At 41.8% G+C, this 27,041-nt stretch overlaps 1 protein-coding gene across 1 annotated transcript in view; it reads right to left on the bottom strand.

Annotated features, from left to right (window-relative positions):
- Window positions 1–27,041, bottom strand: part of dnah1 (dynein, axonemal, heavy chain 1) — a 532,475-nt gene that overhangs the window by 32,868 nt on the left and 472,566 nt on the right. Inside the window, 6 exon segments of the mRNA XM_078543835.1 lie at window positions 5,881–6,051; window positions 10,661–10,837; window positions 12,700–12,879; window positions 18,360–18,530; window positions 22,806–22,937; window positions 23,214–23,372. Of these exon segments, the coding sequence (XP_078399961.1) occupies window positions 5,881–6,051; window positions 10,661–10,837; window positions 12,700–12,879; window positions 18,360–18,530; window positions 22,806–22,937; window positions 23,214–23,372 (990 nt within the window).

Here is a 27,041-nt window from a genome sequence, read left to right as displayed (position 1 = left end):
CATCTCTGGGTTACTACCTGAGCCACAAGCAAATTGTCACAGGGTAAATAAGATCAGGGAGTTGAATATATGGTTGAAAGATTGGTGTGGGAGAAATGGCTTTCAATTCATGAGGCACTGGTGTCAGTACTGGGGAAAGAGGGAGCTCTACCTTTATGACGACCTTGAACTGGCTTGGATCAGTGTCCTGGCGACTGATAACTAGGGTTGTAGAGAGGACTTTAAATTTAATAGTGGGAAAGGGAGGGTTTATGTGATGGAGATTTGGAAAGAGAAAGAACAGGGCAATAAGCAGGTAGTGACACTGGTAATGATAACCAGAGTGTGACAGGAAGGGACAGAGCATACAAACAAAAGAGTGCACTAGCAAATAAGGTCAGAGTAGGAAAAAGTGTTAAGATTGAATTAAGGCTTTTTATCTGAATGCATGCAGTGGTAACACAAATAGAAATAAATGAGTATGATATGATAGCCACTTCAGAGATGTGGTTACAAGGTAGCCAAGGCTGGGAACTGAATATTCAAGGGTATTTGACATTTTGGAAGGACAGGAAGAAACAAAAAGAAGGTGGAGTAGCTCTGTTAATAAAGGGTGATATCAGTATAGTAATGAAAAATAACCTTGGCTCTAAAGATCAAGATGTAGAATAAGTTTGGGTGACGGTAAGAAATAGCAAAGGAAAAAGTCACTGGTGGGAATAGTTTATAAACCCCCTAACATAGGAAAAAGTATAAATCAAGAAATAATGGGAGATAATGATAATGTAATAATCATGGGCGATTTTAATCTTCTTATAGACTGGATGAATCAAAATGGAAGGGAGGAGCAGTTCAAAGTGTGTTCAGGACAGTTTTTAGAACAGTACATTCTGGAGTGAAGGACAGCAATGAGTTAACTTCTGGTGTTAGACTTTGCTTGCTACAAGCCAAATTGCAGCACAAAATGTGGACAACAACTGTTTAGGAAAATAGTAACATAGGAGTAGGCCATTCAGTCCATCAAGCTTGCTCCATTCAGTACAATCATGGCTGATCATGCACTTCAATGCTTTTTTCCCCACACTATCCCCATATCCCTTTATCTCACTGGTATTTAGAAATCTATCAATATATGCTTTAAACAGACTCTATGACTGAGCTTCCACAGTCCTCTGGGGTAGAGAATTCAAAAGATTTACAACCCTCTGAACAAAAAAAATTCTCCTCATCTTGGTCTAAATGGATTCCTCCTTATTTTGAAATTGTGTCCCCTGATTCGAGACTCCCCAACCAGGGAGAATATCTATCCCTTTAAGTATTTTGTAGGTTTCAATGAGATCACCCTCATTCTTCAAGACTCGAGAATATAGGTCCAATTTCCCCAATCCCTCGTCATAGGACAGTTCTACCATCCCGGAGCAAGTCTGGTGATTTTTTGTTGTACTCCCTCTATGGCGGTTGTATCCTTTCTAAGGTAAGGGAACCAAAACTGGGCACACAGTACTCCAGGTGTGGTCTAACCCAAGGTTCTACACAATTAAAGCATGATTTTGCTACTTCTGTTCTCAAATCCTCTTGCAATAAAGGCCAACATACCATTTGCCATCCTAATTGCTTGCAGCACCTACATATTAGATTTCAGTGACTTATTGAAAAGGTCACCCAGGTCCCTTTGTACATCTACATTTTCTGATCTCTCACCATTGAAGAAATACTCTGCACATCTGTTTCTTCTACCAGAGTGGATAACCTCACATTTTTCCACGCATATTCCCTTTGCCATGTTCTTGCCTACTCTCTATGTCTGTCCAGTATCCAAAATGGAAAACCAGTTAGCAGGCAAGATCAACTCAGGGAACTCCTGCACTACCTGCCTGGAGGTCACCCATTCCCTCTCTGCCTGCATGCTCCTAACCTACAGTTTGACCACTTCCCCAAACGTGCCATCCACACAGTTCTCTGCCTCACAGATACACTAAAACCCAGAGCTCAAGCTTCTGCAGGTGTTTGTCTAGAACACATGGTGCATCTGCATCTTCCCACATATCGCAGGATGTACATACCACTTGGCCAAGATGACCTGCCATTCTGTAACTTTAAAAAACTATTTGTTACAATTATAATGACTTACCAGTTACTCACCAATCAGGTTCTTCCCCTATCTCAAAGTAAAAGCCAACTACTAGAGACTGAAAAAGAAATTCACACACCAAACATCCAGCTTGACACTCTTGCACTCAAAGCAACACTCAGTGCAGACCAAGCAGCATTGCGGACCCCCTGTTTCTGAAAAACAACTGAGTCAAGCTTCTGAAAACCAGTTTAAGGTAATTACCTAATTAACTAGCTGCAGATGCTCTGAGAGCTTGTATACCCCTGCTTAAGGCTGCAATGAACTTAACTTCTCTTAACTTGAGTAATTTTTAATTAATTGCTCACAAAGGTGATTAAAAAAACTAGACTTTAGATAGAAATTAACCCTTAAGACTCCCTCACTCACCAGCTCTCAGTGCAGACCAGTTTAATCTCTTTCAGAGTTAAAACAATTAACTAAATTAACAAAATAAGGGGTAAATCAAGCACAGCCCCTAAGTCAGGTCAGCTGTAAAATCAAGAGAAAAACTTTAAAGGAACCTTACAAACATCAAACCAAAATGTGATTACAGACCAGTTTAAGGTGACCATTAATACCAGAGTAGGAAAACAGGTTTGGCATCTGATAAACCTTATAATCAGACAGTGGGGCAAAATAAATTGAATGGGTCAGCCACCAGCAGGAAATAGATGACCCTCATGCCTCTTGATTCAAGATCAAAATCTGTTTAAATTGAATGACAGCGTAAGTAACAAGATCAGCCAAGTTGGCCAACAGTCGAATAGTAATCAACATTGTGTGCGGAAGATTGTATAAGTATGAACTGAGATCTGCAGTATAACACACACACTGAAGCTATAGTCAGCCACAGGAAGCAGGAAAAGTCCGGTCAACTCTACTGGGAACCTACATTGCCATCAGAAGACCAACCTGAAAGGCGATTGTAAGTATTATACTAGGAACTTTGGGAATATCTAACTAAGAGAAGGATAGTCTGGGGGCTTATTGTCTCTGTTAGGGGGAAATTAAAAATGCTAAAAGAGAATACAGGAAGAATTTACTGAAAAATCCTTAAAATCTCCAGGCAGACATGGCTGCTAAACATATTAAGAGTTGAAGATTACCAGATGAACGTTGCACAGCTTTGAGAGTCAGACTGGAGACACAAGCAGGACATAAATTAGATTAAGTGTACTCCCCTCTCACATAGGGAAGGGGCAGATGCTTTTAGCTTAGCTTGGGAAGACATACAATAGACAAAGAGGGAGCTTTGATGAAACACATATAGTCTTGAGTTATGAGAATCAAGGTCTTTGCGTACGTGTTTTAATTTTAATTGGATAATATAATTATGTATACCTCCTTTAGAATAATTGGTTAGCAAAATCATATGTTTATGTACTCAATAGGATAGAGTTAGCATGGAACCGGTGTGTCGGTTACTGATTGGATGTATTCAAATGTACTCAAATGTATTATGATAAGAAAAAGTACAAAAGTAATGAAATGTAATCAATCTGGGAGCTGGGTCTTCATTCTTAGGTGATTGCGGCTCCCTTGCATATGCTTGAATAAAACCGGTTAAAGGAAGCCTGAGTCTCTGTGGTCGCTGTGGGATCGGAGAGTGTAACTTCTCCTCTTCAACTGGCCTATATGATCATTGCAGGATTGGAGGGTGTATCTTCTTCAGTCTCATATGGGATCACGTGTGCAACTAAGTGTAAGCTTATTGTAAATAAAAGTAAAGTGGGAACTGTTCAATGAAGATTGAGAGTTGATTTTGAATCACACATTCGTTTGTTCTGTTGAGTGTTGAACCTTGTCATACTTGCTGTAACTCTAGGGTCACAAGCATACGAGGAACCAACTAGGGTGCAGGCTATTTTAGAATTGTTAATATCTAATGAGACATAGGCCAACATTTTCCCCCCACAAAAAAGGGAACGGGTGCTGGTGGGCAGGCCTCCAATCGGCACCCTAGTCGAGGGTGTACAGCCATTTTAAATGGGCAGGCCAATTAAGGCCCGCCCAGCATGACGTGCGCCAAGAAGCACTATGCACTCCCTGTGCAGGCGGCGGGGGGATTCCCTCAGCCTGTAGCGTACTCTTTTGCGCATGTACGCAAAAGAGCACACAGATCTCCCTGAGGCAAAGTGCTGCCTCAGGGAGATCAGACCCGATGTAAAACTTGAAATAAAGAGGTTTGAAAAATTCCCTTGCCATGTCCCTTCATGTGACACTGTCACATGAGTTGGGACATGTCCATAACTTTTATTGAAACCTTTTGTAAAAATTTAAAGATTTTCATGAATTTAGGTCTGAAACTAGTTTCTTAGACTTAAATAAATGTAATTACAAGAGTATAAAGACAGAGTTGGCTACAGTGGACTGAGAAAATAGATAAGCAATGGCAGACATTTATGGAGACATTTTGTAACTCTCAACAAAGATATATTCCTTTGAGAAAAAACTATGATAAGGTTGCTCCATTTGTGGCTAAGGAAGTTAAGGATGGTATCAAATTGAAGGAAGAATTGGTCACATCATGCTAGAAGTCACAAGTGAAAAAGATCAGTGTTGACAGCAATTCTTTGTTTGAAACATGCCTTTTATCCCCAGTGTTTTCCCTCTTCTCACAAAGGTGTTAACCTTTGCTAGGGTAGTATAGAGGCTAGTGCCTCAGCAACAGGTAAATTCTTATTTGTGAGTTTAAAGAGTCAGTGTTGATAAGCTATTCAACTACCAGCAGCAATGCAGTGAGTCCAATCCTATTCTTATCCAATGCCCACATATGTGGACTGTCCAGTATAAGTTACTGTACAGTGATCAGGGGTGGGATTCCCAGCTACTTTTCTTTCCACTTTCTAGCTGAGGGGCATGGAGACTAATTGTTGTGGCCCTGAAGCCAAGTGTTGTGGTCTTGAGTTGTATTGGCTAAACCGCTGGGCAGCTGAGAGCAATTAACTCACCACAGGTCCAGGTTCAAACCTGGAACCTTTCTTGTCTGTATGGCTCAGCATCAGGCAGTGCACTTACTGAGTAAGCAATTAATGGGGCCATGGAGCACATTCTGCCTGCAACACACAAGCTGTTTAATTCAATGAAGAAAAATATCAGTCTATAAAGTTTTTGTAAGTTTTGAGGTGATTCTAGAAAATTTATTAATTCTTCAGATCATCTTGACAACTTGGTCTTGGGGAGATTAGCTGCTTTTTGCTAGTTTTAAATTTATGAATGGATTCTTCACTTGTACCAATGCATTGACATTTTGATTACAGACAATTGAAATAACTTCAGCACTCTACATGAAGCTTATTAAAGAGCAATGTGCCTTGTGGAAACATGGCAGAATAAAAGCAGCAGTGAAGTTCTGCATTTGTTCAAACTTTTGACTGAAAATAGCATTTCCCACAGACCCAAATATAAATCTAGATTTCTGCACTTTGAGGATGGAATTTGCCTCTCTTGAAGGGTACTGAATTTAGGCCAGTCTAAATTCAGAGACAAGATTGCATTGTCCACAATTAAGGAGTAAACTGGCAGACTTATTCAGGACACAATGAAGACTAGTATGAGAAATGGGGACACTCACTGGTGCAATTGGCAACACTTGACTGAAGATGGGGCTATAGGCAGCTTTACCTTATCACTAGCTTGTGCTACATTTAGCCCACGAATGCTTGATGTCGACACAGGGTGAAAAAGCAAAAACGTTCCATTCTACATCACAATTCAACCAGATATATAAAAGCAAAGAGTCTGGTTCTAACACACTATTAAGTAACAAGCATTTAAATGAAACAAACCTCTTCAACTCCTTTGCCACCACTGGTTGATGATTTAGGCTGAAGCAAGACGAGGCAGTTTAACAGCGCAGAAGTTTCATTCTGGGCAAATGTGATGTTTGCATTATCATGTAGTCCAAATATTTCTGGGGTGTCATTAAGTGGGAGAGTCTTAATATACTCCAGGTAGCCCTGTTGGAGAATTGAGACGCAGTTTTAGAAACATCAACTGCACATTTATGCTTTTTGTACATATAGTGTAGGTCTGTATAAAAAGACATATTTACATACATAGCACCAACTTTTGGTACACAAGGCCAACATTTACAAACTAAAATATCACAATTAATATAAAATCCTTTGTTGGTGTTTCTTGTAGATGGGTGACTGGTATTAAACTGAAGCAAACAAAAAATCAGGAAACATGGGGCTGCATTTTATGGCTCCCTGCCAGGCATGTTTTCGGCCCAGGTGGGAGGAGTGGTGAATGATGGGGCCACATAAAGTATGTCGGGTGCCCCACCCACCTCTGTCCCATGCACTCCTGACATGTCCCCCATGATACAATACAGTGGCTAGGTAAGTCACCCACTAGGCCACCCGCCCTTAGGCCTACTGAGGCCCTTAACTACCCAATTAATTGCCAATTAATGGCCTCAATCTGCCTCCACTGCCATTAATCACTGTAGTCGCAGAAGGGACAGATTGCAAAGGCCATTTTTGAAATGGCTTCTTTGAAAAAGTTGGAAGGATGGGCCCATCAATCAGGGGTGCCCTGCATGCATCAGGGGCATCCTCCCCAAGATGTTACCACCCCCTTCATACCTCCCTGCCTCCCCTAAATGCCCGAGGCTTACCTGTCAGGATCTTCTTCAAGAGGTCTCCTTACAGTCTCAGCAAAGTCCACTACTCAGTTCTGGTGCCGCTGGGACTGCTAGAGCTGCTAGCCAATCAGATTGGCTGACAGCTCTCAAGGGCGGGACTTTCAGTCCACTGAGGGATGGAAGTCTGATCCTCAGCCTGTTTAGCTCACCCCCAGTGTATTATCGCTGCGGGGCAGGCTTTTTCTGTTTGGGAGTTGAGTTCAGCACACTCTTTTGGATAAGATCTTCCTGTTTAGGAAGACGTAAAATATCCACCATTTGAAGTATAGCAGGAGGTTCTCCCAGTGTCCTGGACTATATTCCTTACTTAACTAACACCATCAAAAAACAGATTATCTGGTCATTCATCTCAAGGGCCATTTATGAGATTTTGCTGTGTGCAAATTGACTACTGCATTTGCCTACATGACAGTCTAAAATAATCCATTTGTTTATGAAGTGCTTTAGAAAATCTTAAGGTATGATCAGGTGCAATCCTAATGAATCCATTGCTCTGCTCTCTCCCAGTAGCCTTGCATCATCCTCTGCTTTATCTACTTTTCACTTTAAAGTTGCAATGGTCTCTGCCTCAACTACTCCCTGTGCCAGTGCATTCCCATTCCACTAATATATTTATGCTCTCTTAAAAGTTTTTGTTTTACAGTCCTTATTACTGTTTACCAAATCTTTCATCTTTGTGTTTCAAGTTCTGATATCATACTTCCTCTGGCCCAATGAGTATCAGCTGTGGCTCAGTTGGTAGCACTGACACCTCCGTTAGGGGGTTATTGGTTCAAGTCTTACTCCAGAGACTTGAGCTCATAAATATAGGCTGACGCTCCGGCACAGTACCGAGGAAGTGTCGGAGGTGCTAAACCAATATCCTGTCAGTTCTCTGAGGTGAACAAAAAGATCCTATGTCACTATTTCGAAGAAAAGCAGAGACGTTCTTCCTAGTCTTGGCCAATATTCATCCTTCAGACAACATCACCAAAGAAAAACAGGTTATCTAGTCATTATAACACTGCTGTTTGTGAGGGCTTGCTGTGTGCAAATTGGCCACCATATTTCCTATATTACAACAACGTGTACTTCACAAGGATTTAATTGGCTGGAAGACAGTTTGGGACATCCTGAGGCTGTGAAAGATGCTATATAAATGCAAATAATTCTTTTTTTGAAAACATATCTATCTCTCTCTCACATGAGAGAGAGAGATCAAGAAGAATGATACAATGATCCCAGAGTATTACACTTGCAACATTTCACCAATTCAAGCAACACCCATTAACCCCAAACCTGTTCTGCTTATCAGGCAACTCTATCCAAGCTCCTGCCTTTCTTCTTCTGCTACAAGCATGATTTTTTGTAACAAGTTTGCTGTGATATGGTTTATTACACACTTTTTGAAAATCCCTATATATCTCTCTCTACACCCAATCAATCACTTATTTAAGAGAAATTAATAATTTTTCCAAACGTGCCTTGCTTTTAACAAATCTATACTGGTTTTACTTAATTATCCCATGTCCCTCCGAATGCTCACTGATTTACTCTTGAATTATAGATGCTAAGAGCTTGCCCACAAATGACACAAGTGAATAGTCCACTTGCCAACCAATCAGCACTCTCTTCACATACAGTATAAATTGTTGTCTTCCCCCTATATTGGTATTCTTGCAAAGTGTCCTGAAGAGTGCAAAATGAAAAGCTTCAACATCTTTTTTCAACAATACTCTTGTTCTACAGTTAATTCTAATAAATGCTCCATATTCTCCTTTAGTGCAGTAGGACGTCAATTTGTCAAATTTTAAGGTATATCCTAAATTCTTTCAGGGGAAACAAAAGTACATAAAAACAGATTTCGCAGCAGTAATATTTGTAAAAGGGTTGAGAGATTTATTTTCTCGCAGGGTCTGGGATTTGACACACAATTTTGACTATGCCTTTTCTTGGTGTATTTTCTAGTATTTTGGAGCCTACTGTCATTATGCCCATCAAGCCATAAATAAAATATTCTGGAAAGCCCTTTGGTTACTTAAGTCTTGCTTCTGAAATTTTTCACTTCATCACTTTGTTCAAAAAAAGCTCAAAACTCATCTCTTCATCGGGCTCTTGGCTAATCCTTCTAATTTTCCCTCTCCTCGCCCAGTGTCTATTATCTCTACATATCCTTTACGTGTCTTGTGACTTTATGTTAAAAGTGCAGTTTTATTTTGAATTCCTGGCAATTTATGCAAGTGCTATGACAAAAATATTCAAATAAAGCTAGTTCACAATAAGAAAAATTCTCTTTAGGTTTATTGAAGCTGTTTTTATTAAAGGTATGGTTGGATAACAGCTGGATAAGCCCTAAAAATTCTACCGAAGATGAAGAAGTTTGAAATACTGTGCTTATTTGCTATATATAAATCCTTTTGGAGGCAACACTAATACACATGGCTCTAACTATGGCTTGGATTTTTGCAGAGTCATGGAGAGTCTGTCGCATATCCAGAATGGCGGACAGACCTTGGATCCAGAAGTCCTGTTCCCATATCTGGCAGAAACTATTTTCGCCAGGGGCTGGGGTGAATCAGGCAGGAAGCAACTCCGACACTTGGGAAACCCAAACTCAGCAGAGCTATTTGAACTCAGTGCTGAGTTCAAACAGACCCTATTTTCACTGGAGAAAATGCCTTATCTCACGGTGTTTGAGTTACAGCTCTGAGCACCTGCCTCGGGAGTGAAAATTCAGGCCTAAGGCTCTTAGAACCATTAGGTCATCTTGAACGTTTTCTGCTTCAAGTTAATGTGCAACCAAAAGAGGAGAGAAAGTAACATCTGATTGATTCTTACAACTTTTAGCACCATCTTCAATCAACAGGACTCATTGACTGGTTCCAGTCTAACTTTTCCACAAATCTGATTGACAGTGGCAATAATTGATTTTTATTGCAAAACACTAAAAGGCTGCCACATTATATGGCATAAAAATGATAATGTCAGCTTAAAAAGCTGATCAGTGGCATATTAAAGAAAGACTTACATTTATATGCCATTTTATTTTCTCTAAAACACTTCACATACACTGAGGTATAATGACTATTTTAACATAGGAAACAGCAGCCATTTTGCAACAATGTTACAAATACAAAGTTTATAAGATGGTTATGTTTTGGAACTGTGTCTTTAACTTAGGGTAAAATGGAGGAATGAAGGAGGTAACGTGGCCTGCTCTGAATTCTGCTGACAAGCCTGGGTGGCTTGGTTGTTAAAGGTTAAAGAGGGGCTCAGGTTGTTTTACTGGGAAGAAAGAACAATGACCAGAGCAGCTATGCTAACAGTGAAGAAACTGTTAGTTTCCAAGTCCTGGAGAGGTGTTAGGAATGCCAGGTTTTGTAAATGGTTATGCTTTAAACTGTCTATTTAATTCTAAGCTAGAATGAAGTTGGGGGTCTAGAGGATAGATAATTAGCAATTCTACCTGGATACAAGGCCCATGTGATTCACATTGCCATAGACATGGGCTTTGAGCATGGAACAGGCCATTGAAAGCCATTATAGTAGTGGCTTACAGGCTTTTCTTAGGAAATCCCTGAACCACACACAGAGAGAGAGATTAAATAGCTCCAGTATTCTGCACTCCAGAACTTGAACTCACAGACTCAGACCGTGACTTGGTACTTAAGGGATGCTTTTCTGACTTTTCACTCCTAGCATGGAACTTTGCCCTTCAGAAGAGCAAATTGGAAATTTGGGTATATGCTATAAAAAATTTCCCCATCACAATGGCAGGGAAGACTTCCACTGAGTGCATAAAATTGTTGAATTACCTCTTTAATTTTAATATGTCAATTTAGAACAAGGATCATTAATATGTTAACTTTATAAATCTGCTTAAACATTAAAATATTGAAAGGATTAAATAAAAACAGTAGTTTAAAGTCTGCACTTGCTTCAAGCTCGCTGTCAGTATCGATCTGCCTGTATATTCCAGTCTCTGAGTATATAAAACCTTCTTCTAGGACGTCTGGATTATAAAAGTCTGCCAAAATGTTCATTATGCACCGTCTGTCCCAGTCATCTGTCACACGACCTCCGTAATTAATCTCCCCAGCTGTATACTTCAGCACCTGTGAAGCCAGGGCAACAGACCATTAGACAATATTGATAAAAATTCAAAGTACTTTGGAAACAGCAGCTTAATATCAGGTTCACAACATCCCGGCAGGCTGCTCATTCTTTTTAATAGCTGGTAATATCTCTTGTCTTTTAGAGCTGCAAAGATTTAAAGGTGAGCGTCAAGAAATCAGTGCAGCAATGGCAATTCACTGCTTATGCTGCTGGTGAACGTCACAATGTCAGCTTCTGGACTGGTAGTCTAGCTTCCTTTTGTATTTAATGGCAAAATGTACCTTTTTGTTCACATCTGGCAGTATATATCTTGGGTCAGCATAATTTTGTACATAGTGGGCACTGAAGCTGTGCAGAGGAGGCTGGCGATCAGTTCAAAGGGTGGTTCCCTGGCAGGTGTCTTGCTGTCCTGGACAAGATCTAGAAAGTGCCATTTGTGATAATTCTGCCCAGTTTATATGGTGGAAAAATATCCTTATTTGGAGTATTCTCTGGACAAACATTTGTTGACGGCCAGCACCCATAAGCAATGCTCTATAAGCTGCGCAGCACCCTGTTAAGTCGTTCCCTATACAATACTGTGGCTTGTATGAACAGACAAAAAAATTAAAGTACAGCACACTTAAATGAATAGGCTGTGCACATCATAAAAAAATTAGAGAGGACGTTGCCCATAAGTCCAACTATTTGGATTCTTTGTCATGGGATCACGGTTCTGGTGCTGGACTGGATTTTTACCAGGTGCAAGATACCACTGATCCAGGATAGTTGACCAGATTTCTGGAGGTCCATACAATGGCTCAGCAAATTCATGCTAGCGGTTGCCAACCTTCCAGGATTGTCCTGGAGTCTCCAGAAATTGAAGATTGATCTCCAGGGAACTGCTACGAGTAATTCAGGAAAATTTTTTTAAAATTTATTCAAACGCTTTCACTTTTTACTTAGAAAAAACATTGAATATGGGAAAAATTGGACTAAAGTTGAGAATTCGTTAGGTCGGTAATGAAGGGACTGTTTGCTTCTCAATTGGCTTGGGAAGGCAGTGAGTCTTCAGGATGGATGTGTCTCCAGGATGGATGTATTACTAAATCAATGGCGGAAGGGGGAGGACAGTGGAAGGATATTGGTGTTGGAGGAATCAAATAGCTGGAATGAGTGTTTTGGGAGAATCTACTATATTAAGAAGAATTGCCCCTTGATGATCCTGAAGAATGAAAATGGGCTTCTCAGTTTGCCATCATTGGTATGATCCAAGGGCCAGGATCAGGAGCATAGCACTCAATCGAATACAGATGGATGCAATGACTGAAGAATCAATTTTAATATCCAAAATTCAAACGGGGGTGGGGGGTGGGGCCGTGGCAGTAAAGTATATTTACTGCCTCTCATGGAGTGAAATTCACAATGGTTCTGATTCCTAGACAGCCAGAGAATGAGCTGAAGGCTCATTAGGAACCCCATGGGACAGAATGAAGAAGAAAACAAAGCTGAAATATTTGAGATCTTTTCCTGTTTTTTGAAAAACTCGCTTTCAGAAAGGAAAAGAATAGTACTGGTTGCTGCAGGAATGGCAGAAAGACTAAACAAAACATTAACACCTGAAGCAAAGACACTAATATTAATCAGTATGACTAGGGGCAGGGAAGGACAACCCAAGATCAGTAAGGATTCCAAACGCCCAAAATACCACATGCAATTCTTTGGCGGAGGGTCTCTAGGCAGTTATTCTGAGCAGATCAATTTTAAAACCTAGAAAGATGTGATGCTGTTTTTCCTTCCATCTAACTCACTTTGATTCCCTTGCACCTTAATAAATATAACTAAATGCTTTGCAGTTACAATTATAAATTCCACCACAGACCTTGAAGGGTAGTTCAGTATACTCTTCCAGGAACATTTTTAGCTGGCTGATGCAGATTCGTAAGTCTCCATCTGTGAATTCGTAGGGAATATTGAAACCAAGTGGCCCAAACTTCCTACGTTCTATGGTGATTCCATGGAAAAAACATAAGGATAGAAGAAGAGACTTAAAATCCGTCATCTGAAATTAAAGGAAAAAATGTTAAGTTTAATTGTAATGGCAAAGTGATACTGTGCCAAACCTGCAGTTTCCTACTTCACAGTTCTGTCATGAGAGGAGCTGTGAGCAGGGGCTATCTGCTTGTCCCACTATGCTATATTATGCTAAATGGATGTAAAGCAGTACAGGGTTGGTTCTCCATTAACTGAGTTCTAGGTTGGTAATTTGGTGCCAGGGCTCAGAATATCTTAGTGCACGGGAGAAGAGCTTAGAATGGGAGGGTTGACTCCATGTAGAAACCCATGACTAAGGTAGAACTAAGAATGAGGTTCTGTAGTGGGAGGTTGAGGAGCTGTGAAAGCAAAATCTTAAGGATAACTATCTCTGGACTACCAGAGCCAAGCACAAATTGGCCTTGGGTCAAGCAGATCAGAGAGTTAAATGCGTGGCTCAGAGAGTGGTGTGGGAGGAAGAGGACACTCTCACCAGAGCTGGGGAAAGAAGAAGCTGCTTTTTGGAATGGGCTCCATTTAAACTGCGCCGAGGTCAGTATCCAGGTGATATTTTTTTTATTCATTCATGGGATGTGGGCGTCACTGGCTAGGCCATCATTTATTGCCCATCCCTAATTGCCCTTGAGGTGGTGGTGGTGAGCTGCCTGTTTGAACTGCTGCAGTCCAGGTGGTGTAGGTACACCCACAGTGCTGTGAGGGAGGAATTCCAGGATTTTGACCCAGCAAAAGTGAAGGAACGGCGATATATTTCCATGTCAGGATGATGAGTGGCTTGGAGGGGAACTTCCAGGTGGTGGGGATCCCACACACATGCTGCCTTTGTCCTTCGAGATGGTAATGGTCATGGGTTTGGAAGGTGCTGTCTAAGGAGACTTGGTGAATTGAATAACTACAGCTGTAAAAAGGGCTTTAAACTAAAATGGGGAGAGAGAAGGGGTCAGTTGAGGGGGTTTTAAAAATCTCAACAGAAATGTCAAAGTAATCAATCAGTGTAGCAATCTAGATTTAGATAAGTAGAGTGTGGCAGGAAGGGTCAGAAAGTTTACAATAATAGTACATCAAATAAGTATCCAGCAGGAAATAATGGTAATATATTAAAATTAAATGCTCTTTATCAGAATGCACAAAACATTCATCACAAGAGAGATGAACTAGTGGTGCAAATAGAGATAAGAAGGTTTGATCTAATGCAGTCTTACGCTGCGAGATTACCACATCCAGAAATCTGCTATCAACAGACCTCTGAGTCTCGTGGATGCACTGCCATGATGCCAGATGCTGTTCAAACTCTGAAACCCAGAGCTTGTGCTCTTCCAGCTGATGCCACTTACTGCATATGTGCACATCTAGTGCAAGTGAAACCTCCTGGAGTTCCCACATGGGACAGGATGCACATTCCACAGGAATAAGGTGCCATGCCATGCCTCTCGTTATTAGACTATTAAATAAATTAAGAGAAATATTCTTAACTTTAAAAAAACACTCACCAATCAGCTCCTTCCCTTATGCTGACAATAATATAGGTAGTATTACCTCTCTTCCTAACGCTGGCGCTCATTTACCTCCGGGCTCTCTGATTCAATTTAGCATTTTGTTTTTAATGTACTTTCTTGTCCTTCATACCAATATAATTGGCTTTATTTTAAGTCTCTTATTTCAGAATTAAATATGTCGCTCTCAAACTAATTGTGAAATTATATATTATGATCATTCTGCCTTATAGTATTCTTTACTACGAGATTACTAATTGACAATATCTTATTACACAATACAAGCTCTAAAATAGCCTTATCCATCCCTGGTTGGTTCACAACATACTGTTCTAAGAAACAGTCTCAAATGTATTCTGTGAACTCAGCCTCTATATTACCTTTGCTAATTTGATTTGTCTAATCTATCTGAAGATTAAAGTTTCCCACAATTATCATACTGCCCTTTTTACAAGCTCCTATTATTTCTTGATTAATGCTCTGTCCAACTTTATAGCTACTGTAAACTATTCCCACCAGTGTTTCATGCCCCTTGTTATTCCTTATCTCCACTCATACTGATTATACTTCCAGATTTTGTCCTTACATCTTCCTTTATTATTAGGTCTACTCACCCCCACTTACACACTTTTTTCATTCTGCTTGTCTTCTCGCAGTGCTCGGAATATTTAGTTCCTCCCCTTGGTCACCTTGCAACCAAAACTTTGTAATGAGAAACTGCTTCCATTGGCAGAAGGTCAAGAACCAGAGGACACCAATTTAAGGTGAATGGCAAAAGAAACAATGGTGACATGAAGAAAACTTCATGTAGCAAGCAGTTAGGATCTGGAATACACTATCTAAGAGTGTGATGAGGGCAGATTTAATGGTGGATTTCAAAAAAGAATTCAATAAGCACCCAAACGGAACTAACTGAGTTGCTCTTACAGAGAGCTGGCACAGACACAACAGGCCGAATGGCCTCCTTTATTGCTATAATACTATGACTTGGTCACGGTTGACTGGGAAACTAAATGTTTTCTGCTGTTTATCTGTCTCCAATCTTTTAAACTAAAGAAATAATTCCAAATTCTCAAAAAGAATACATTCTGTTGAGGTACAAAATCATGGAAAAATTATCTGCCTCTGGCTTACTGAAGAAGTTGATATTATTAGCTTAAAAGAAGCAGCTTATAATATTGCCAAGATGAGTAGTATGCCTGAAGATTGACAGAGCTTTAGAAACCAGCAAAGGTTGACCAATATAGAATTAGAAAAGCTGATTGTAGGAGCTTCTCCAAGTATGTAAAAATGAAGAGAGTAGCAAAAGTAAATGTTGGTCCCTTGGAGACTGAGGAAAGTGAAATTATAATGGGGAATAAGAAAATGGCAGACACAGTTAACAAATGTTTGTATCTGTCTTTATAGTAGAAGGCACAAAAAAGCATACCAAAAATGACGGGAAACCAAGGGGCTAATGAATGTGAGGAATGTAAAGTTTACTTGTATAAATTACTAATGGCATTAAAAGCTAACAAATCCCTTGGTCCTGGTGACCTACATCCTAATGTTTTAAAAGAATTGGCTGTCAAGATAGTAGATACATTGGTTGTGATCTTCCAAAATTCTCTGGATTTTAGAACAGTCACAGTGATGGAAGAAAGCAAATGTAACACTGCTATTTAAGAAAGGATGGAGAGGAAAACTGGGACCTACAGGCCAGTTAGTCTGGTATTAGTCAACAGGAAGATTCTGGAATCTATTATTAAGGCAGTGTTAACAGCACACTTAGGAAATTAAAAATATGATTAGGCAGAGCCAACATGGTTTTATGAAAAGCAAATTATGTCTGACAAATTTATTAGTTTTTTGAAGGTGTATTCAGCAGTGTAGATAAGGGGGAACCAGTGGATGTACTATATTTGGATTTCCAAAAGGTATTCAGCATGGTGGCACGTAAAAAGTTATTACATAAGATAATGGATTGGTTAATGGACAGAGCTGAAAGTAGGGATAAACTGGGCATTTTCAAGTTGGCAGGCTGTACCTAGTGGGGTGCCACAAAGATCAATGCTTGAGCCTTAGTTATTTACAATTTATATTAATGACTTAGGCAAAGGGATCAAGAGTAATGTATCCAAGTTTGCTGATGTACAGAGCTATGAGAGACAGTAAGCTATGAAGAGGACACAGAGGCTTTAAAGGAATATGGGCAGATTAACTACGTGGGCAATAAGATGCACTGCAGCAACTCACCAAGGCTCCTTCGACAGCATCTTCCAAACCCGTGACCTCTATCACCTAGAAGCACAAGGGCAGCAAATGCATGGGAACACCACCTGCAAGTTCCCCTCCAAGCACACACCATCCTGACTTGGAATTATATCACCGTTCCTTCACTGCCGCTGGGTCAAAATCCTGGAACTCCCTTCTTTATAGTAGTTGTGGGTGTACCTACACCATATAGACTGCAGCGGTTCTTGAAGGCAGCTCACTACCAACTTCTCAAGGACAATTAGGGGTGGGAATAAAAATGCTGGCTGAGCCAATGACAACCATATCCCGTGAAAGAATCAAAAAAGGTGGCAGATGGAGTGTGATGTGGGGAAATATGAGGTTATTCACTTTGTTAGGAAGAATAAGATAACAGATTTTATTTTAAATGGTGACAAACTTTTAAATAATGTTGTTTAGAGAGATTTGGGTGTCCTTGTAGAAGAAACACAGAAACTTAGCATGCTGGTACAGCAAGCAATTTTGAAAGCAAATGGCAATTTGGCCTTTATTGCAAGGGGGCTGAAATACAAGAGCTTTATTATGGTTGTACAGGGCTTTGAAGAAACCGCATCTGTACTACGGTGCACAACTTGGTCTCTTTTTTTTTGGAAAAAATACACATGCCTTGGAGGCAGAACAATAACGGTTCACAAGATTGATTTGTGAGTTAAGAGAGTTGTCCAATGATGAGAGGTTGAGTAAGATGGGCCTGTCTGGAATTTGGAAGAATGAAAGCTAATCTCATTAAAACTTATAAGATTCTGAGGGGGCTTGACAGGGTAGATGCTGAGAGGTTGTTTTGCCTGGGTTGAGAGTGTAGAATTGTGGGACATGTGCTGGGATTTTCCAACCCCGTTGTGGCGGGACCTGCCACGGGATATTCAACGGCCCAGCCAAAAGTCCATTGACTTTCGGAGGGACGAGTCCATCCCGGTGGTGGGTGGGGCTGGAAAATTCCATCCATAGTCTCAGGGTAAAATAGAGATGGGGAGAAATTTCTTCATTCAGATGGCTGGGTATTTTTGGAATTTTCTACCCTAGAGGGTTATGGATTCTCGGTTGTTAAATATATTCAAGGCTGAGGTAGATGGATAGAATTTTGGACTTTAGGGGAATGAATAGATACGGTAGGAAAGTGGAGTTGAGGTCAAAGAACAGCCATAACCTTATTGAATGGTGGAGCAGGTTTGAAGGGCCATATGGCCAACTCATGCTCCTTTTTCTTATGTTCTCATGTACCATTTCTTCTGAAGCAGAGATGGCTATGAGGAGATTTAGTAGAGGTTTTCACAATTATCAAGGCTTTTAATAGTTAATAATAGTTAAAAAAAACTATTTCCTCTGGTCTGGATGTTAGTAGTGAGTGGTTGTCTATTAAAAATATGACTCTAAGGGGTGAGAAGAGAGATGAAGAAAAGCTTTAGCCCAATGAATAATTGAGGGAGATTGAAGGAAAGAACATTGCATTTTTTCAGGAAAGAGTAGCTACACTGTTAAAGCAGACAAAAGCAGAGAAGGAGGCTGGGCTATGGGTGTGGAAATGTATTGGTGGAATTAATTTTGGTTGCTCTAGTAAAGAGCTGGCAAGGAAATGATAGGCTGAATAGCCTCCTTCCATGCTCTAATTCTCTAATCTTGCTGTTCTGACCATCATCAAGATCTAGGAAACCTGTTATTGTGAGTATCCTGTACATTCAAACCATATATTTCACATGTGTTAAAATTTCAATTATAAAGTTACCTTAGAACAGGATTTCAGGAAGTCATCAGTGAGGCTTATGTAGGTTTTCATTAAATTTGCTTTTATTCCCCTTGGTGGTTCAATGGTCATCTTGGAGCTATTTTGAAGGATTGAAACTGGAAATTTATTGCTTGGTAAACTAGTCAACCAAATCCTGAAATCCCGATGAACCTGGATGTTAAAAAAAGAATAGATATCTTGTTGAATAAACCTGAAACAGTTCCAAAAAGTCAAATCGGCAAAGCCCACACAGTGATGCTTCCTGGATTAAACAAGGTGATGGTGTCTCCATCCGAGGATAAAATGTTGGGGAGGAGCACACCCCGTCCCGTTGGGTTATGCAGCAGGTATTTAACGGCCGTTAATTTGGTTTAAGGCAAGACTTCTGCTGCCACCTGGGAAGGAAGTCCCATTCAAGATGCTGACCAATCAAAGGGTTGGTAGCTCTCCAGTCCCAGGAGTGGCCACTGCTGGAACTGTACCCAGTCACTGATGCCAAAGAGCCATGGACCTGGAGCTAAAATAAGTGGCTGGGGGTGGGTAGCATTGGGGCCAGGCTAGAAGGCCCGAGTAAGAGGTTGGGGAATGGTGGGGAGGGGGTGGTGAAGGCCAGGAGGTAGACAGGACAGGGGGGTAGGGAATGTGGTTTGGGGGTGGGGAGGGGGAATGGTCTGGATAAAGCCCTCCAATGAGCTAATAAGGAGGACCTACCCCATGGCTCACCATCAACCCACATAAGCTGCCAGGCTGGATTTTGTTTTCTTAATTCATTCATGGGATCTGGGCTTCTCTGGCTGAGCCAGCATTTATTGCCTATCCCTAGTTGCCCTTGAGAAGGTGGGGGTGAGCTGCCTTCTTGAACCGCTGCAGTCCATGTGGTGTAGGTACACCTACAGTGCTGTTAGGAAGGGAGTTCCAGGATTTTGACCCTGCTACAGTGAAGGAACGGTGATATATTTCCAAATCAGGATGGTGACTGACTTGGAGGGGAGCTTCCAGGTGGTGGAGTTCCCATCTACCTGCTGCTCTTGTTCTTCCAGGTAGTGGTCATGGGTTTGGAAGGTGCTGTCTCAGGAGCCCTGGTGAATTCCTGCAGTTCATCTTGTAGATGGTACACACTGCTGCTACTGTACGTCGGTGGAGGAGGGAGTGAATGTTTGTGGATGTGGTGCCAATCAAGCGGGCTGCTTTGTCCTGGATAGTGTCAAGCTTCTTGAGTGTTGTGGGAGCTGCACTTATCCACGCAGGGGAGGAATATTCCATCACACTCCTGACTTGTGCCTTGTAGATGATGGACAGGCTTTGGGAGTCAGGAGGTGGGTTACTCGTCGCACGATTCCTAGCCTCTCAACTGCTTTTGTAGCCACAGTATTTATATGGCTAGTCCAGTTCAGTTTCTGGTCAATGGTAATCCGCAGGATGTTGATGGTGGGGGATTCAGTGATGGTAACACCATTGAACGTCAAGGGGTGATGGTTGGATTCTCTCTTGTTGGAGATGATCATCGCCTGCCACTTGTGTGGCGTGAATGTTGCTTGCCACTTGTCAGCCCAAGCCTGGATACTGTCCAGGTCTTGCTTCATTTGGACATGGACTGCTTCAATATTTGAGTCGTCGCGAATGGTGCTGAACATTGTGCAATCATCAGTGAACATCCCCACTTCTGACCTTATGATGGAAAGAAGGTCATTGATGAAGCAGCTGAAGATGGTTGCGCCGAGGACACTACCCTGAGGAACTCCTGCAGTGATGTCCTGGAGATGAGATGAATGATCTCTAACAACTGCAACCATCTTGCTTTATACTAGGTATGACTCCAACCAGCGGGGAGTTTTCCTCCTGATTTCCATTGACTCCAGTTTTGCTAGGGCTCCTTGATGCCACACTCTGTCAAATGCAGCCTTGATATCAAGGGCAGTCACTCTCACCTTACCCCGGGAGTTCAGCTCTTTTGTCCATGTTTGAACCAAGGCTTTAATGAAGTCAGGAGCTGAGTGGCCCCGGCGGACCCCAAACTAGTCGTCAGTGAGCAGGTTATTGCTAAGCGAGTGCCACTTGAAAGTACTGTTGATGACCCCTTCCGTTACTTCACTGATGATAGAGAGTAGATTGATGGGGTGATAATTGGCCAGGTTGGATTTGTCCTGCTTTTTGTGTACAGGACATTCCTGGGCAATTTTCCACGTTGCTGGATAGATGCCAGTGTTGTAGCTGTACTGGAACAGTTTGGCTAGGGGCGCGGCAAGTTCTAGAGTACTATTGCCGGAATATTATCAGTATCCAGAGCCTTCAGCCGTTTCTTGATATCACGTGGAGTGAATTGAATTGGCTGAAGACTGGCATCTGTGATGCTGCGTACCTCCGGAGGAGGTTGAGATGGATCACCCACTTGGCACTTCCGGTTGAAGATTGTAGCAAATGTGTCAGCCTTATCTTTTGCACTGATGTGCTGGGCTCCTCCATCATTGACGATGGGGGTATTTGTGGAGACTCCTCTAGTAAGTTGTTTAATTGTCCACCACCATTCACGACTGGATATGGCAGGACTGCAGAGCTTAGATCTGATCCATTGATTGTGGGATCACTTAGTTCTGTCTATCACTTGCTGCTTATGCTGCTTGGCACGCAAGTAGTCCTGTGTTTATAGTTTCACCAGGTTGACATCTCATTTTTAGGTATGCCTGGTGCTGCTCCTGGCATGCCCTCCTGCACTCTTCATTGAACCAGGGTTGATCCCCTGGCTTAATGGTAATGGTAGAGTGGTGGATAAGCTAGGCCAGGAGGTTACAGATTGTGTTTGAGTACAATTCTGCTGCTGCTGATGGCCCACAGTGTTTCATGGATGCCCAATCTTGAGCTGCTAGATCTGTTCAAAATCTATCCCATTTAGCACGGTGGTAGTGCCACACAACACGATAGAGGGTATCCTCAATGTGAAGGTGGGACTTTGTCTCCATAATGACTGTGCGGTGGTCACTGCTACCGATACTGTCATGGACAGATGCTTTTGCGGCAGGCAGATTGGTGAGGATGAGGTCAAATATGTTTTTCCCTCTTGTTGGTTCCCTCACCACCTGCCACAGACCCAGTCTAGCAGCCATGTCATTTAGGACTTGGCCAGCTTGGTCAGTCGTGGTGCTACCGAGCCAAATGGGATAGATTGACGTGGGCCTTTCGCGCTGCTGGTTAAATCCCAGTGGGGGTGGGATGAGGCCCTTGAGTGGCTATTAATTAAATAAAGGCCTCAATTGGCCAACTGGGAGGTGGACCTCCTCCGCTGCTGGTAAATTTGTGGTGAGGCAGGGATGGGCAGGTAGGCAATGGGTATGGCACCCATGGCATTTTACAAGGCCTCCCACCTACAAAACTGCTGCCGGAGGAGCTGTAAAATCCTGCCCACAGTGACTGTTTGGTGGTGGAACAGAAGTTTGATTTGTCCATGTCACTATTTCCAACCTCAGGCATATGTAGGTGGTAATTACAATGGCTACACTTCAAAAGTACTCCATTGGCTGGAAAGTGCTGTGAAGCATCAGGAGGCTGTAAGAAGTAGTAAAAGTTATTTTCTTTCAACTAAATGAAGATTAGGTGCCAGCAAGAAACAGAAAATAAGAAAAAAGATTAGAAGGAAATTCTTCCCATGGTAGTTGTCATGTGTTCCAGGCAGTTGATTCAGAACAGCACTGGTGGAAGTCTGTTTACAGTATCCCATCCTTTCAGCAATAGCATTACAACAAATGACCACAAAGTGGTATGTTTTTGGACGTCTTCGGGTTGTGAAAAGGGCTATATAAATGTAAGTCTTTCTTCTTTAATGATCCAGGAAAACTGGTAAGTAAAACAAAGTCATTTGGCCCAACATACTAATTTCTTTCACTGATCTGCTGTACCATGGTGCAAGAGAATGGAAGCATTTCTGATGGATTATTTATGTTATTGTCGCTAAAAGCCCACATAGGATTAAAATTAGTTACTAATAGCTGTTTCTGCAAACTGACACTGCTGTCTGATGGAACAGAACCCATTTCTTAGGTATTAATATGTATCAATTGATTTTTTTTGTTGAGTAAAAGGTGCTAATGTATGTTAACATTTACCTAAAATATTGGGCAGTTAAAGGCATATGTTGGTTCATAGAAGACAATAAATCCACTTATATGGATTGGCCAATGTTGCTGGTCCCAAGAAATTCTACTGTAAACCTAATCCATTTCATCTTCTGAGAATCGACCAAAACTGAAGAAGTTTTATCTACAGCATCCATCCTTGATCAGTTGTGTTTACTAAGATGACATTTTCATAGTTCCAGCTGTTTCCACACATTCCATTTTCCTCACAATCCTCAATCTTGCTTGTAACCAGCTAGTTATCAAATTCTATTTAAAGGGTCAACTGATACAGCGTAAACTGTTTAGCTCCCTTAATATGAAAACAGAAAAAAATTACCTTGTCAGTGTCCACTGATTCAATAAGTCTCTCTAGAGAAGGCATCCAGCTAGGGGCCAGATGACAATTTTGAAAAAACACCCACTTTCCACGCTCCATAGAATTACGCATCATGGCTTCTGCCCTCGGCCCCTGCAAATAAAAGGAACTTAATTAACATTTCTGATAGAAAACACTTTCTAAAAGAGTCTCAGTTTTTTTAATCACATTTCTGGATTTTTGGTGTGCTAATCATTAATTCTTGCTAGATTTACACTGGTTCAGGAAGGAGAATCAAAGCATGAAACTGAACCACCATGATTATCGTGTTATTGTTTACTCCTGTCTGTCTCATGGTGATGCAGCAACAACCCTCTTAAAACATTGAGGTAACTTAGTTGAGTTCTATTCGGGAACGTTATTCCTTACCTGCCCCTGTCCTAGTGAAATGGCACTCATTTTTTTTGAAAATTTCATCTCTTCTGCAAATTTATACAGGTCAGCTGCAGGATCTGTGCCTGGGGATAGCACAAATATCAGTGGAATACTGGGAGATGAGTCCTTAAAAACTGTGTTCAGATCTGAGGTCTGAAAGAAATAACAATTTAAAAAATACCACATTCCAAGAAATACGGTATCAACATCAATTAGCTGATCAAGTCGGAATATTTTTTATTTGTTCATGGGGATGTGGGCATCATTAGCAAGGCCAGCATTTTTGCCCATTCCCAATTGCCCTTGAGAATCTGTGTGGTGAAGGTTAGGGAGTGAGTTCCAGAATTTAGACCCAACAATGATGATACATTTCCAAGTCAGGATGATGTGTGACTTGGAGAGGAACTTGTAGGTGGTGGTGTTCACATAGCCTTGTCCTTCTAGGCAGCAGAAGAAACCTTGGGAAGTTGCTGCAATGCATCTTGTAGATGGTACACACTGCAGCCACAGTGTGGAGGGAGTGAATGCTTAAGGTGGTTAATGGGGTGGCAATCAAATTGACTGCCTTGCCCTGAACGGTGTGGAGCTTCTTAAATGTAGGATAGTATGTGGATTAAATATCTATGTATAATACATATTATACTTATGTGTTTGGCATTTTTAGTATTTGATCAATTAGTTCAAGAATCTGAGGGCTGGGATGTAAGGGAGTGCGAGTGCCAGGGAAAAAGATAAAACCCCTAAAGTGACATCAGCATTACTGAACTGATTTATGAGTTTTTTTTTCAGATCAGTTTAGTTCTGGTAAGTTTAGATAGTCATCCAATAAATAGAGGCATTTAAATTTTGTCCACTGTTTTATTGCTTAGTGCAAGTTAATGTGTAGAAAAATAAAAACAAGTTTGCAACAAATTAAAATGTAGATATAAATAATCTAGAAATAGTCACTTGGTGGTATAGAACTTTAATATTGCTTTGGTTGGCAAGTTGACTCTGATTGGCTGAGGTGTTGCCATGGAGAAAGCAACGGGAAACCATAGGCTCCCTGTTGCTCAAGGTAATTTATAAAAGGCACAGGCCTGAACATATTCTCAATTAGAGTCAGCAGGGTCATTGCCAACCAATAAGCACCCTTTTCTCATGTAGTTAAAAATTGTTGTGATCATTTAAAATTTTACATTCTTGCATTTGTCCTGATGAAAGCTTCGGCAACATGTCTCTCTTTTCAGCAATATTCAAATAATCTAGACTAAGATATGGCAGAGCAAGTTGTATTTCTGGACTGTAGTGTGTGGGAGTTTGGGGGCAGCAAGACTGTCTTGTGTGAACACATTTACTGTAGATGTCGCTGTCTTAAATCTTTCCAGCTCAGAGTCAATAAACTGGAGTACAAGTTAGAGACAGTCCAACACATAAGACAGGGAGAGGAATATCTGGGCAGTTTGCTTCAGATTTTGGTTACATCTCGTAGAGAGGTGTAGGAGTTGGCGTGACCAATAACATGCAGATTAAGGGGAAGCCAGATGACATACAGAATGAGGATCTGCAGAAACTGATGGTGCCTAACAATGTGCTTGCTCCTGGTGAGGAATAAGGATAAAGACTGTTGGAAGGACAGCCAGAACACTAACCATGGATCTTGAAATTCTGACCATGGGACCTTGGTGAAGGCCAAAGTGGGGAGGAGGATATGGTGGGGAAGAATAATGTGGTAGTTTTGAGGGATTCAATACTTAGGGGGGTACAATTTTAAAAAATTCTTTCATGAGATGTGGCTGTGGCTGGCAAGGCCAACATTTGTTGCCCATCCCTAATTGCCCTTGAGGAGGGCATCCTTTGTAAGCAGAATCAAGAGTCCTACTTGCCTTCCTGGTGCCAGGGTAAGATGCATCTCAAGCCAATTTAAAAGAATATTGGAGAGGGAGGTTGAGGATCCAGTTGTTGTTATTCATTTTGTGACCCATAACATAGGAAGAGTAGGCAAGAGGTCCTGTTTGAACAGTGATAAAAACAAAAAACTGTGGATGCTGGAAATCCAAAACAAAAACAGAAATACCTGGAAAAACTCAGCAGGTCTGGCAGCATCGGCGGAGAAGAACAAAATTGACGTTTCGAGTCCTCATGACCCTTCAACAGAACTAAGTAAAAATAGGAGAGGGGTGAAATTTAAGGTGGGGGAAGTGGGGGGGTGGGGGGGTGGGGGGTTGTAGGGACAAGCAAGCAGTGATAGGAGCAGATAATCAAAAGATGTCACAGACAAAAGAACAAAGAGGTGTTGAAGGTGGTGATATTATCTAAAAGAATGTGCTAGTTAAGAATGGATGGCAGGACACGGAAGGTACAGATAGCTCTAGTGGGGGGTGGGGTGAAATAAGACTAAAAGGGCATAAAAGGTATAGATTTAAAAATAATGGAAATAGGTGGGAAAAGAAAAATCTATATAAATTATTGGAAAAAACAAAAGGGAGGGGGAAGAAATGGAAAGGGGGTGGGGATGGAGGAGGGAGTTCAAGATCTAAAGTTCTTCGTCTCATCCGACGCATCAACAAGAAATTTTTTCTCTTTCTCTCAAGTGCTAAGGAACGCAAGCTCCAACAACTCATCGACACCAACACCCATCTAGGACCCTCCACCTCTGCCTGTCCCTCCGTCCCCACCCCATCTTCCAATCCCAGCCCCGGCCGTGTATTCACTATACCCCCTGACCTTCGCCTCTCCGACGCTGAACGTTTAGTGCTCAGCAAAGGACTTAGTTTCATACCCTTACGCCCTCATCTCAATGAATTTCGGGCTCGGCACGATGCTGAACTCTTCTTCGGCCGCCTTCGTCTCCATGCTCACTTCTTTGGGCAGGAGTTCTCTCCCCATTCAACGGATCCTTTTACCCACCTCCAATATTCTCCCTCCACCTGGACCCCTCCCTCTGGATTCTTACCTTCTCTTAATCTTTTCATTGAGAACTGTAGGCGTGACATTAGCCGTCTCAATTTCTCTGCTCCTCTCACCCATTCTAACCTGTCTCTCTCTGAACTTATTGCACTCCGTTCTCTCAGGTCCAACCCTAACATTGTCATCAAACCCGCTGACAAGGGTGGTGCTGTTGTTGTCTGGCGCACTGACCTCTACCTCGCAGAGGCTGAGCGTCAACTCGTAGACACTTCCTCCTACCTCTCCCTGGACCATGACCTCACCACTGAACATCAAGCCATTTTTTCCAGGACTGTCACTGACCTCATCTCCTCTGGAGATCTTCCTCCCACAGCTTCCAACTTGATAGTCACCCAACCTCAGATGGCCCGCTTCTACCTCCTACCCAAAATCCACAAACAGGACTGTCCCGGCAGACCGATCGTGTCAGCCTGTTCCTGCCCCATGGAACTCATTTCTCGTTATCTTGACTCCCTTCTCTCTCCTCTTGTCCAGTCCCTTCCCACCTACATCCGTGATTCCTCTGACACCTTACGTCACATCAACAATTTCCAGTTCCCTGGCCCCAACCGCCTCCTCTTCACCATGGACGTCCAATCCCTCTACACCTCCATCCCCCACCAGGATGGTCTGAGGGCTCTCGGCTTCTTCCTCGAACAGAGGCCCGAACAATCCCCATCCACCAGTACTCTCCTCCATCTGGCTGAACATGTTCTCACACTGAACAATTTCTCCTTTAACTCCTCTCACTTCCTCCAAATAAAAGGCGTGGCTATGGGTACCTGCATGGGCCCCAGCTATGCCTGTCTCTTTATGGGGTATGTGGAACATTCCTTGTTCCAGTCCTACTCCGGCCCCCTCCCACAACTCTTTCTCCGGTACATCGATGATTAC

The sequence above is a fragment of the Cetorhinus maximus genome, chromosome 6 (genome assembly GCF_964194155.1).
Source record: "Cetorhinus maximus chromosome 6, sCetMax3.hap1.1, whole genome shotgun sequence".
Lineage (NCBI taxonomy): Eukaryota > Metazoa > Chordata > Chondrichthyes > Lamniformes > Cetorhinidae > Cetorhinus > Cetorhinus maximus.
Note: the sequence above shows the minus strand (reverse complement) of the source record. Positions and strands in the feature narration are given on the sequence as shown.